The sequence below is a fragment of the Myiozetetes cayanensis genome, unplaced genomic scaffold, assembly GCF_022539395.1.
Source record: "Myiozetetes cayanensis isolate MyiCay16 unplaced genomic scaffold, myiCay2020 scf2-11, whole genome shotgun sequence".
Classification (NCBI taxonomy): Eukaryota; Metazoa; Chordata; class Aves; order Passeriformes; family Tyrannidae; genus Myiozetetes; species Myiozetetes cayanensis.
Window position 1 is genome coordinate 60,555,358 of NW_026087411.1, and position 14,137 is coordinate 60,569,494.

The 14,137-nt window shown below is 35.6% G+C and overlaps 1 protein-coding gene across 2 annotated transcripts in view; it reads right to left on the reverse strand.

Annotated features, from left to right (window-relative positions):
• The window catches only part of LAMA2 (laminin subunit alpha 2), a 352,955-nt gene that overhangs the window by 262,441 nt on the left and 76,377 nt on the right, over nucleotides 1-14,137 (reverse strand). For both annotated transcript variants that reach the window (XM_050315959.1, XM_050315958.1), the window contains exons 2-3: nucleotides 4,932-5,102; nucleotides 1,704-1,816 (exon numbers count right to left, since the gene is read on the reverse strand). In XM_050315959.1, the coding sequence (XP_050171916.1) occupies nucleotides 1,704-1,816; nucleotides 4,932-5,102 (284 nt within the window). The remainder of the gene's footprint in view (nucleotides 1-1,703; nucleotides 1,817-4,931; nucleotides 5,103-14,137) is intronic.

Genomic DNA, 14,137 nt, shown 5'->3' on the forward strand with positions numbered 1-14,137 from the left:
AAGGCCAAAGACACAGATGCAAGATTGTTTCTGCCAGTAACAATGAGGGCTCCAAAGCCAGACTGCTAATAAAACTTACAGGATTCAAAGGCTCTTCCACATATAAAGACTGCAGGCCACCAAGTGCTTCAGTGTCACAGATAAAATGTACTTACAAGAAATTTTACCATCACATCATTTGGTTGACAGATTTTTTACAAGAAATACAGGATAACAACCTAGAAATCCAAACATTACTCTTTGTTTAACTTTACTGAGTTCTGAGTTCTGGACTAAGTTAAGTTTGATCTCTAACAACAAAATCGTATGTATGGATACACACAGATGTCTCAGTCCCCCACCTTTCATGTCATTTTTATTTTATAACAAACTATGCTTTATTCAAGCCTCTATAGTTGATAAATAGCCGTTGTCCTCTTTAAATATGGCTAAATGAGAAAGAATAGAGATAAGGACAGGGAGGTTCCAAGTGAAACCAATAAACCAATAATAACAAACTGGAATAGAAAACTGACTTCCGTAAAGAGTCCACAGAGGAAGGTGAATTTGTCTCCAGTGAGCCAAAGCAAGGGCCCTTTTCCTCTTAATACCTGGAAAACAGACTATGACATTGTTTCCCACAGAATTCTGCTGTAGAAACTGGCTGCTCATGCCTTGGACTGGTGAACTGTTCACTGAGTAAAAAACTGGCTGGATGGTCAAGGGCTTCTTATTTCTTGTCTCATGACACACGCCCAGGATACAAACTGGGGGGGGAGATCCATAAGGGTGGTTGATATGTGTTTGGGAAGGCAGGGTCTGGCATTGGTCAGTGGGTGATGAGCAACTACATTATGCATCACTTGTTTTCCGCTTTTTATTATCCTTATTGTTATCATTTATGACTATTACTGTGTTTTGCTTTATTTCCATTTACTAAACTGTTCTTAGATCAACATACAAGTTTTACTTGGATTCTCCTCCCCATTCCATTGGGGTGGGGTGAGATAGGGGGAGCTGAGCGAATGGCTGTGTGATGCTTAATCTCCAGCTGGTTTCAGAACCACAACACATAGTAAAAATAAAATTATTCTCTATCTACCCTCAAATCCTCTTGTTTACATATTTGGAATTTATGTAGCATTTTCATAGTCATCACGTTACTGCATCCTGTATAGCTACCTCTGTCAAGCAAAACTCCACTGACAAAAGGCAAACTCCTCTCTTTACCCAGGTTGTCCCTCAACATAACCCATCATCTGTACATGTTTCCTTAGCATAGCTAACCCATGTTTAGTGTATTTAAGTATTTTTAGTAGTTTTTTGTGTATTTGAATGTATAATATTATGTTACTGAAACAAGAAAGAGTAGTATTCTGAACATAAACTTTTATTCTTAGTACTTTTTCCCCAAAACTATTTTTAAGAGTCTTTAAGGAGCCAAATCAGAAGTTCCTGTGAAAAAAATTAGTGAAAATGTTATAGCTAAAATAATTTTAAGCACAACTTCATAAAAATATATATGAAATAACTATTTTAATTCGGCACATTATGTTACAAGGAATGGGTCAGTCAGAATTATCCATATAAACTACAGAAAGCTATAAGAGAAGTTAGGCATGTCTTCATAATATGAAAGAAACATAGATCAAAATTAAGATAATCCAGGTGATCTATTGTGCAAGAAAGAAAGCCTTTTCAGAAACAAACAAATAAAAGTCTACCTGTTGGAGGTCCAATGTAATGGTCACATAGTGATACTCAATTCCATTCTGGATACTAGGGCTTTGCCACCAAGTGTTCTTGCCGTCAATTGCATTTGTTATTGGGTGTCGTTCTGTCAGAAAAGCAGAAGTATATAAATAAATTCCAAAATTATTAAGAGATTTAATTATTTTTAGATCTAGACTGAAATCTAGATTTTAATACAATTACAGAAATAATGAGGCAGGACTTTAAAATAAAAAAGAATAAATGAATTTTTCTTGTACTCTTGGGGCACCATGAGGCAATATGTTTCATTACTAGCTAATCCTAGAACTGCAAATAACTAATTCATTAATTGATTAATTGTTATTTCAATTATTACTTAAATCTACCAGCCAGATTGATAGTCTTTGTGTCTCTGTTTTTTGCTACAGCAACCACCTGTGGAGGACAGGAGTCCTAGCTCATTAATGAAAACCAGAACATCTGACCATATTTAAATATAGAATTAAGGGCTTTGTGAGAGTGAGAAAAGCCATAAAACCTCAATGTTGAAAATGCAAAAAATTTCATTTAAATATTAGATTATTCAATGGAATTAGTGGGCAGCAACATTTGGAAGTTAGAATGCTGGTGCTACAAGTGATGTTATTGGTAGCTTTATATTGAACAGAAGAGCAAAACACACCCAATGTTTTACAAGTTGTCAGTTCCACAGCTCTGATCATTTTCACAAACCCTGGCTTTAAATGAGTGGTAGCAAAAATCAGCTGTAAATCAAACTCAAACCTCCTCAGTGATTGTGACAGAAGCTGTCTAATTGGAAATTTTGAGTCTCTTCAGATGAAATTGATACAAAGGTATATCAGGAGAAGGTGGATTGGGAGATGAATCAACAATTAACTGTAATCACCATTATGAAAATTTAATCATAATTAATTTGAAAACACTGATTAAATGCTGGCATGTATTGCTTATTTAAAAGGTAAGGGGAAAATACAATATTTATAAAAAGGACTGGATTGCAAATGCAGTTCAAGGATCAATCTCCCTGATGGATGGCAAGAGAGAGAACTTACACAGTGAGCCCATCAAACTGTGCTCTTTAATTTGGACTCTTATGTGATTAACCAGGGAATTTCTTTACATTTCCTATTACAGTAATTAAGGGAAGGCACTCCAGATTCACACATTCCAGGGGGATCATTTAAAATGTGGTTATATTACATGGTTCTCCTATTAACAAGTCTTCTCTATTTAAATAAGGCACTTATTTTTGCCAAATTAATGTTTAGAAGCCTTAAAATGAGACATGGTTGTCAACAAAAGACCAGATATTGTGAAGCTGGTCAGACTGAAGTTTAGAAGAGGGTAGGAGCAAGGGGAAACACCGATATATATCACTTAGACTTTTTTTTTATGTACACACACACACACATTATGTATGTTTGTATACACACATACATTAGTGTACATTATCTGATACCATAGGCAGGACAAAGCAATATTAGGATTGGTTTAGGATTGGTTTTTGAATTATGCAAACTTGATCTAGGAGAAAAACTTGTGTAATGAGCATTTTCTCTAAATATTCATCTATAAAAAAGGAAACAGTCTATTGCACAATCTTTCCACTAGTTAGAATGCTTCCAAAAACTCCTGAATTCTTCTCCAGGTGAGACACACTGCTATAGTGTAACATATTTAGATGAGTATATTGCTACAAAATCATATGATCTTTTCTCAGAAGGTGGCATTCACTCCAGTTAAAGAAGACACTGAAACCTGGAAACTATCTTGGGGAAAAAAATAGATTGCAACTGTCTTCAGACAAATGTAATTTATACTGGGACAATTATAACTAGTTTTGCAAAAAAAAGATGGGGAGTAAATGGATAGGTAGCAATTTTTCAGGAAAGAAAGCATCTGAGGACTGTAATGGAAGCTAGATTTGTATCTCTTCTCAGTGGTGTCACACCATTAGAAAGGGGAAACATCTAAGTAAAACATTTAAACAGGAATATATACTGTTCATTCTGAAGCAAACCTGGATTACTATGCAGTGCTAGTAAGAGCTCAGATGAATTTTAATAAATATGAAAGACTCTAGAGAGAATTCAGAGAACTGCAATTTGCACAGTTAGAGATCTAGAAAATGTAGCCTCCGAGGAGAATTAAAGAAGAGGTAGTTGAGTGCTGATGGTCTTGCTCTACCTAGTTTCTACACTAAGTAAAATACTTTTTGTTAAGAAAAAAACATTCCTTGTATTGACTGAATTTAGGAAATAAGCAACATGAATTTCTGCAGGGAAGATGTAGATAAACTATGACAAAATCATTTTGTAATTGGTAAAATATCTCTAGGCAGAGTGGTCACTAGTGGAAGTTTCTAAGGGGAAGCCAAACCAGCTTTTGTTTGGAAAGCTACAGCCATAGACAGCTCATCCTGCCTAGAACTAGCGCACAGATTAAATGTTTTTGTTTGGTTTTTTTTTATCCTGTGGTTTTGAACACATGCTTAAATGTCAAGAGGTGTAAATATATCTGAGCTAGGTTTTAGAGGGAAACAACTGGGAAAAAATATAATTGTCTCAATGCTGTCATGTCTGTACTTCTTCCAACATTTTATCTATTCCATTAAAAGCTGTCTTAAGTATCTCTACACCCTCTACCATCTACAGTGCCAATATACTCATGAAAATATAACTATGTTAAAGTTACTCATGTCTTCCACTACAAGGTCACATGAAATTAAACTTGTATTACTTGAGAAAGAAATTTTTAGTTCTAATCTTCCCAACTACTATAAATAGGCTTCTCTGAAGTAGATTATAACAAACTCATGCTGGGTCAGTGAAACTGAATTTACTGAATTTTCAGATGTTGCTTAGATTGGCCAAAATGTTCAAATGCCTCATGTAGGTATGTAGGTAAAAGTCACCTGGTTTTCATTCATGCTTATTATATATCAAAAGAATTCAACAACAGTTGTAGGTACTTAATTTTTCTAAATCTGAATTTAGGTGCTCTGCTTTTCAGTACCTGAATCAGAAAGTTCAGTGTGAGGAATATCTATATCAGATATAGATATTGAAATACATTCAGGAGAGATGGGTAACCTGACTTAAAAAGAGAGACACATTTCACAGCAATTGGGCTGATGAACTACAGTTTTGTTTCCTGAGTAGCTACACCCTTCGGAAAAAAATCTTTTTAAAGGAACTAAATGAAAATGGCACACATACGATGTGGAACCCTGCTCCTTTGATCACAAATACGGCACTGAGGGTTCCTTGCAGGCTGTCCAGGTACATGTTCAACGAGTTTGCAGTACATTTCCCGCCCCTTTTCTCCACAGGTAGCATTGGTTGTGATGAGAGCATTACTGGCTAGGTTCAGCACTGCAGGAAACAATCCTGTAAAAAAATAAAATAAAACCATAAGTAAAAGCAACAGAGGAAAAACCAGGTGAATTTAGCAGAATAATCATGAATGAACGTAACACCTGTTGCAACATTAAAGCAAAAAGGTTAGTGTTTAACAACTGGGGAAGTAACTAAGAATGTACATAACTTTGGATGTTTATCCAGAATTTAGATGTCATACTAATAGTTTTCTCCTCATTCTTCTAAAATTCAAATTCATGCCTTCTGGTTACATCTTAACAACAACAGGGTGCCAAAAAAGAAAGTAAAGTGTAGAAACATACAAAGCATCATAAAACTTTGTTTTTCATAAACAAACCTTGTGTTCTTACACAACTGGACATTGTATCATTGTACACAAAATACCTATGAAAAGTCTTCATCATTTTCTTTTCTGATTACATGCATTGCCAAGTTTTTCCTTCGGAGTGTGCAGCACTTGTATTACACTGTATTACTGATCTGCTCATAGGACCTCATAGGCACCTTTGCCGTCAGAGCAGCTGAGTAATTCATGCAACAACATGAATAGCATATGCCATGTTCCCCTTTCCTCAAGAAGAGAATAATATATACGACATCATATCCTTTATGGTAGTACTGTTGTTATTTTTCCAGGTGCACACGCTGAGTGATGTACTATAACTCTCATTCAGCACAGCACTTAAGCACATGTCTGAATGCTCTGCTGAGCCAAGTTCTATGCAGCAATAGGCTATAAAGATCATAAACCACATGAAGAACATTCATTAAGTTGGGCTACTCTCCTTCTCACTAAGTACTGATCAAAATCTTTGAGCTGTAATAAAATTCCTCCATGGAGACAAACTGATATGATGTGTTGAATGCATACATTAGCACCTCACATTAAATCAATCAGTTTTGCATCTTCAAAAGCATAATTTGCCCTGGCTACAGGTTAAACAAAAAAAAAACACAATAAACAAGCAAAAGAAAAGGCTACTGTACAGATGTTTGGGATCACCTTCAGATTTATTTTATGACAATTTACACTGGCCCAAAAACCACTCTTCTGCAATTCATTCAGCTTCTAAATCTATTGTACTATTATAACCTTAAAATAAGGCTTTAATAAAAAATGAATTGGTAATTATTGCACTCTGATAAATCTCCCTTTATAATAGCATTCCTTTTCGTCCTCCACAAATGGACCACACTCTTCAACTGACTCCTTGTTCAGACAGTCTACTGCTTGCCTCTGCAATTAACCTGTATGCCATTTAATTACCAAGCTTGGCTGGTCATGGTACAGCTGTTCTTTGACTCTCTTGTTCACTTTAAAACCATGTGTAAATATACTGCTTGAGAAAGAGAACCAATTAGTTACTAACCCGTTCAATTTGTATAGTCAATCAGTACTTCAGATTTTATTGATCAAGTAGTTTGCCCCTTCTGTATAGATTACAGCTCATTTTCATCACATTTTAAAATCTGTACAGTTGTTCTTGTATTTTTATTCACTGCATTCAGTGATATTTGCTGCCTTCTACAATGGGGGCACATCGTAAAAGCCTGTGTAAGCATTAGCAGAGTAGATGAATTAATGGCTGTGGAACTTCCTATGTTGACTTACAGCCTCATTATTTTCTTTTTAGGTTGTACAAAGTTAATAGTGTAGAAGCCAGTAATAATTTAGTGTTAACACAGAGTCTGGCATTTGGTTTGGAGTTAAGTATCTCAAGCCCTCAAAAACAAACCTCATAAAAAGGACAGAATGATCCTACATGAAAAGAAATTGCAGTACATGGTTTCAGGAGAATAAATCCTTCAAAAAACAGTGGGATGGCTGAAAGAGAGTAGCCAAAAAGCATTCAGATTCACATAGCTATAAAAATATCACCTGTTATATGCCTATCAAATATCATACCATTGCTCTAAGTTTTAACTCAAAATTTAAGACTTGTAAGTAAATGAAGAGTACTTAAAGAACTCATCAATTAGAACATAACTTCACCCTCAGGTCGTCTCTTATATGTACAGAGCAGCTTAGGGCAAAGCTACCAAAACAGCCTTGCCCATAATCAGTACTGACACAGGCAACAAAACAAGTGTTGGGTATTTCACTGAAGAGCCCACGTCAAGATGCCAGCACCTCACAGAGAAGTGCACCACATTGAATTCCCTGCAGGCTCAGATAACAGGTAGAGAGCAAAAGACGCACATTGCACCCAGCATTTCACATTTGGTATTGTTGAATTCCTCAGACCTGGGATCTTAACAAGCTAAAAATGACAATTAACAAGTACATATCTGAACTTTTCTTGAATAATCTTTTTTTCCAAGGAGCAGGGAGTTGGGCTCAATGGATCTTACAGGTCCCTGTAAACTCAAGATATTCTATGATTCTATAGCACCACTTTGTACAGCCAAAAATAAGGCTTTGTTTTAAAAAAAAGTATTTGATGTGCAAGCCTGATGGAATGGAGGAAGCAATACTGATTCCTTTCTAGCAGTTTCACAACACAGAAATGAGAGTCTAGCAATATGGATGATGAAAACGTTGTCTTGAAACACTATTTTATTAGGTATTTATTGGTTTATTATTATTTATCACATTCAAGGCCTCCAGAATATGAAATAAAAGTGTGTATGTTCATGATGTTAGTAAATCCAGTTAAAATTTTCCGAGATTCTTATTTATCCTACCATAAACCCCCAGGAAAAAGGTACGGTTTTGGTTTTGGGGTTTTGATTGTTTGTTTGGGTTTTTGGTTTGTTTTGGGGTTTTTTTTAGAATTTTGCTTTGCTTTTTATTAAAATAATCATAAAGAAGAAATATTTAAAATCTTGTGTACTAGTTTTGTTCATCCTAAATTTAATTTCTAACTAAAGTGTGTTTGTCGTGGTTTTGCCCACCAGCCAGCCCCTGGGGCTGAGGATGGTTTTGTCCAGGTGGATTTCCAGAGAAAAAAACCAATCAAAACTTTTAGTAACGCCTTTGCAAATTACATATTTAAGAAAACGGAAGAGAAGCTTGTGGCGCAGTTATCAATGCCACCTTGAATTCTATGGGCATTCTACTAAACCTTGAATTCTATGGGCATTCTATTAAACACTTCCAAAAACATGATCTGACAAAATGACGTAGTTCTTCTTTCTTTATTGCCAAACACCTTTTGTAATCATTTGCTCCAGTGCAAAGACTGGATAAAATATTCTGAGTCACAAACACATTATCTCTATTTTTTTGTAGCTTAAGTGCAAGTAAAGCAATTCTACTCCCTTCAACTGCCATCTACATCAATCTTTTCTCTCTTTTGTGGCACTCAGTATAAAACAGATTAGCATTCATTTCTGCCTGTTAAGATAACAAAATTCTGACAATTACATAGAGGAAATAGGTAGAAAATGTTGGCTTGTAAACAGATAGTGGTTTGAGTAGCTTTGGTTCAATTTCTGATTTTCAAATCTCTTCACTACTGCTGTGTGAAGAGAAGAATAATCTCTGATTCTCACATGTGAAATAGACATGGTCATCTTTCTGCTTTACACTTCGGTTTTTAAGCATGGAATGTATTCTATGAACCTTTTAGCCCTATAGGAAGTTTGTTCCGTGTTGACAGGTGACTAAACTAGAAAGGCAAATAACAGAAATTAATCAAATTAGTGCACCATTCACAGGTAATTAAGCATGGTGCTCAGCTCACTAGAGAATTATGGGTTGTAAGTTTAGGACATATTGTCAACAGAAAAAGTTTTATAAAAAACTACTAAAAATGAAAACCAGCAAATCAGCAGAATTCTCTTGCCTACAAACTCCAGTGCACACAAATTTTACACTGTCAGTGTTCTAGTTAAGTTGGGTGTGGCACCAAAGTGCTAGCTACATTATTTTTTTCTTTAAATGGGTTCTGCATCAAAGCACATCTAGATACCTATCTTAAAGATAAAAATTATGGCTGCTTGGGATCTTAATTTTTTTACAAATGCCTCACAAGTCATCCCTTATTAACACTAAAGTTCTCTGTAGGCACTGGTAAGCATATAATTGATTCATTGAATTCATCACATTTAGATTAAGAAACAGACTTTTACAACATTTCACAAAGGCCATTAAAGGAAGTAAGCTATCATCACATGAGGGAATGACCTCTCATGACATCAAAAAGGAAAATGGAGAATAACAGTGGAAAAACCACAGCAATCTTTGCTGAATCCTGTTTTGTTCAAAAGTTACTTAGAAAAGAGGATAAAAAGTATGATGACTGTTTATTGATGATAAAAATTATTCCCCAAAATTAAAATAAGGATAGACCACAAAGAATGGTAGAAAAAAATTCGCCATTTGTGTCTAGGCAACAAAATGGTAGATGAAATCGGAGAATAGAAATTAATACAGAGAGGGAAAATATTATAGACTCTGCGCTGGTTATTACCAGCCCTGAAAGAATTATTATTGATATTTCAATGAAAATATTAGTTCAAGGAATAGAAAAAAAATGTCATTATATTACTGTATAAATCCATCTGTACTGAAAACCTAAATGCTGTGTGGTATTCCTTATCTCTCATCTCCAAAAGGACATGGTAGAGCTAAAACAATGAAGAAAAATGTGACAATCACAGCTTCTCAATGTCAGTATGAATAGACTATGAGTTTTCTACTGGAAAACAAACCGATTTGGAGATGTATGAAATTATGTAACTGCATACAAAATCATGAATAGCTTTAGGAAGTAAACATTTGGAAGTGAACACGGTAAGTTTCATTGTTCTTCTACCACAAATTGGAGGTGCTGAGTCAATTTATACAGAATTTTTCTTCACTGATTGGAACTTTTTTTCCTGTTTATAAAGGGAACTTCTTTTCAGTATGACAGCAATTAAATTCTAGAATACATGAATAAATTATACAATAAAATATTTTTATTCCAAAAGCAGGAATGGATTAAAACCCAATTAGATTAATACAAAGAACAAGGGTTCATCTGGAGATGTTGAACATGAAGGGTTTGTGTTCAGTTGTCAGTTCAGAATATCCTTAAATCACTAGCTGTTGCAGGGTTTTAACCAGGGAGGCTGGTACTCTTTCTCTTCTTTCACATTTTTCCTCAATATTGTCATTGATAGGTACCTGTAGTTGTTTCTTACTAAGACTGGCAGCACATATATCCCTACATCAAGGTCCATCCAAAATCCAGTAGAAAATGTAAACTTAATTTTGTATGGCATTGCTAATGAAACTGTAATATTTTTGCCAATATTGATCTCTTTCACTAGCAATTGTCCTATATATTACTTCCCATCATTACTTTGCATACATAGAGGTCCCATTAATAGCTACTTATTCAATAGATCCCCAGAACATTCTCTTGAGATTGGCAATTTCCTTGCAGTTTTCTTTAAAGCACTACTATCTAATTAATTTTCTTATGTTTTCCTTATTTCATTGCATAAAGGAAAATAACAGCTTAACTTCATGTGGGGTTTTTTTATCTACTTTTCACATATCCTCACCAACCTCCAGCTCATTTAAGCTCAGTGAGTATCAGTGGAATAAAACCCACCAATCTGATGCCTGGCACTCTGCCCTGTTTTGTCATGCCCTATTACCTACTTCTCTGCCAAACTGACAGATTTTCCACATGCTTTATTGCAATAGTGGAGATCAGCAGAAGCAGATGAGCTACACAAGTAGCAGGTACAAGACATTTTCATAAATCCTGTCAGCTGTTGAATTCAATCTCATTCTCACTATCACTCTCACTCTCCTCCCAAACAGCACTATTTGATTGACCTTCAGAGCCCACTGCAAGCCCTAGTTGATTTCCCCAGCTGAGAGAGGATGGAGGGATTCTAGTGGGAAATCAAAGATATTAACTGCATCTCCAGCTGCCAAAGGGTGATTACAGGTTCATTATGAAGTGGGGATAGTCACTGGGGTAACCTACTTTCAAAATATGTCAAGAAGCAGCTAGAGCAAAGGAAGGGGTACAGGAAACAGATATGAATGTAAACAAAACAATTACCTTGTACGTAATTGTTCCTATCATTCACCAGTTCTGACACATTTTTCTTTCCTTTCCTTCTCATAACCCCTGGAGAATTGTGAATACTATTTCAATCACATCACCATCCTACACCTACAGCACAACTGGTGGGGTAATTCTCACTGGAAGGACACTCCAGCATTACAACTGAAGCAGGAGGTACAGCCAAGGAACCAAGAGTATAACTTCTGTCAGACTTCTGCTACTGCACAGAGGAAACAGCAGACACCTTAAACGAGAATCAAGGAACCACCATCGGTGGTTGACAGGAGATGGAGACAGCAGCAGAGATACTTGCACGGAGATGAAGCAGGGAACCCTCTGAGTGGGGGAGATTGGGAAGGAGAAAGACCACTGCAAAGATATTCATAGAACCTGTAGCCCTTCTTGACAGAAAATGCTAGTAAAATTTGCATCCATTATTATTTAATGTCTAAATTATGATTACGGTGATAAGATCAGAATCATATTTCCCTGAAGGTAAAATTAATATAAATAATTGTAGACCCTGCACATATAAACAAAATATTAACTTTAAAAAATCGTTATTGATTTTTAATAGTTTTTTTAAGTACTTCCAAAATAGAAGACAAACTTTGGTATACCAGCTCTGGAATTTCTTTGTGTCTTATTAAAGCATTAGAACTGAGAAAATGTTTTTCTCCTTCAAAGAAATCTCTGTTAAGACCTGCATATTCCTCTTCTCTTTTCTAAACAGACCAATGTTTGGCACTGTATACTTCCTTCAATCTTCTCAAAATATCCCTAGTCTCTTCAAAGAAGCAAATAAAACAGCCTGCCTAAATATGTCTAGCTTTTCAAGCCAATCTTCCTAGTCTATAGAGCACTTTGAAATGTTTGTGCAGTCAAGCAGAGCTGTTTGCCACTGAATTTGTACTAAAAAGACAAAAGAGAATATGTCAATTTCAGATGTTCTAAGAAGTGTCACTGGAGAAAGAGAGACTTGTCTGCTGCAGTACGGAGCTATGCTAGGCTGTGGGAACGCAGTGGGGAGAAAAAACTGGGACAAAACAAAACAAAATGTTGCAGCACTGAGTTGCTTCCAGCTGTGCACAACAGGGAGTAACTTAATGCACTATCCACAATGTAGATGAAGACTTTTATACAACTAGAAAATAAATGCAATTTGAAGAAATAGCTGTCCAGACACAACAGAGCATACAGACTGGAAAAAAAATTGACACTAAACCCATCTGTCCAGAGGAAAACAAAATGGAAAACAAATGTTTCAGTACCCATTTATGTCAGTTGCCCTAAACCACTGTGCATTATAGTACTGTTGGGTAGTCACCTTTTTTTCCTTCCAAAGAAAGTGGAAAAGTAATTTTTCATGTTTGGTGGTAGAAATGGCTTGCTTTTACTTAGAGGTGATTTTCTTTCTGCATATTGAATAACATTACATACATCCTTCTGCATATTTAACTTCAAAACAAAAGACAGAGTATGAAACTCTAACCTGAAGAAACTTGATAGCAAAGATAACTATAATCCTTGCAAAGTAACAGACACATCTGAAAGAGGGTATATTGATTACCTAATAATATTACGTTGTCTCTCCACAACTTACAGCATTGAAAATACGTAGAGACTTTGCTGATTTTAACAACAAAACTCCCTCAATTTTACAGATTAGGTGACTGAATTTAAAAATTGCTACTGTCTTACCCCAATATTATATGGGATTAAATAGGTAAGCATCCCCCTAGCTTTCTAATCAATTTCCATTTTTCCCAGAGCTGTCACAGAAAGTTGTTTTGAAAAGCAGAACAGGAAAAATACAGGTGAAGATGAAATTCTGTCTCCTTGACATCCGTGGCAGAACTCCCACTGAATCAAAAGTCCAAAGCACAAAGACTTAATGGACATCTCATTTTCAAAGGTATTTACATGCCCAGTCTGAGTCAGACACCCACTGATTTTCAAATGTATTCTGTTTGTATTCTGGCAAAAATTTTGAAGAGCAAAATCCCAGTTGTACAAATACCTTATCTGTAGAAAGAGTACACTATGCATGAAGAAGCAAGCAGCACCACAGTCTTTACAGCCATTTCCTTTTATTTATTAAGCACATGACCTTCATTAAAATCTTTGCAGTACAGTAATATGGTCCTGGTCAGCCAAGCAGGCCTAACAAGAAAAAGTAAAAGGACCTCTGAAAAACAACACTGATCTGCAAACAGGAATTCTACCAAATCATGTGTCTTCTGTTCTTAGATAGCACACATCAATTTACAACTTTCCTAAATTGCATTAAATAGCTAAAAATGTCCATTTTTATTCAGTTCCAACATCTGAATACCAGCATCTCCAGATTTAGAAGACACCAGCTTTGGTTTTCCCCACTCATTCACTTCCTTCATTTGCCAACAGAGGGTTAGAGAGAGATCTGTATGATTTGTCTATCCCAGTTCCGTCCCACTGAAGGTGAGTGTAAAAAAAAAGGATTGAGAAATGGAAAAAAAAATAAATCATAATTTCTCAAAGGTAGGATAGAGCCTGGGAAAATCTGAGCCTCCAGATGCAATTTACTGATGACTTTGGTCTTGACAAACCTTTTGCCTCATGAAAAAAGTTCTGCTATGTATTGTCTTGGGCACTAAGGAATATGAAGCATATTACTATTTTTGCAATAACTTCAAAATCAATGTCCATTGAAACCACACTGCAGAGTCAAAATTACTGACTGTGCTCTTGAGTCTACAATGATGTCAACTTAAACAGAAATGCTGAGATGTTTGTGTGTTCTTTAACAAGAGGCAACGAAAGATGTTATGGAGGCTGATAAAAATCATCCTATTCATCGTCATCTAACTGTCAAAAAAACCCAAACTGAGTCTGAATTTATGAAACCAAAGAGCAAATGGAAAAACTGATCTTACCATACTTTTACCCTGAGATTTCATATGAAAGTATTTTAAAGTATGTTTCTCTCAACTGATGAGCTTGAATAAACATTAGGCTCAATTTTCATTCTTTGAACTGATTTACTTCTCG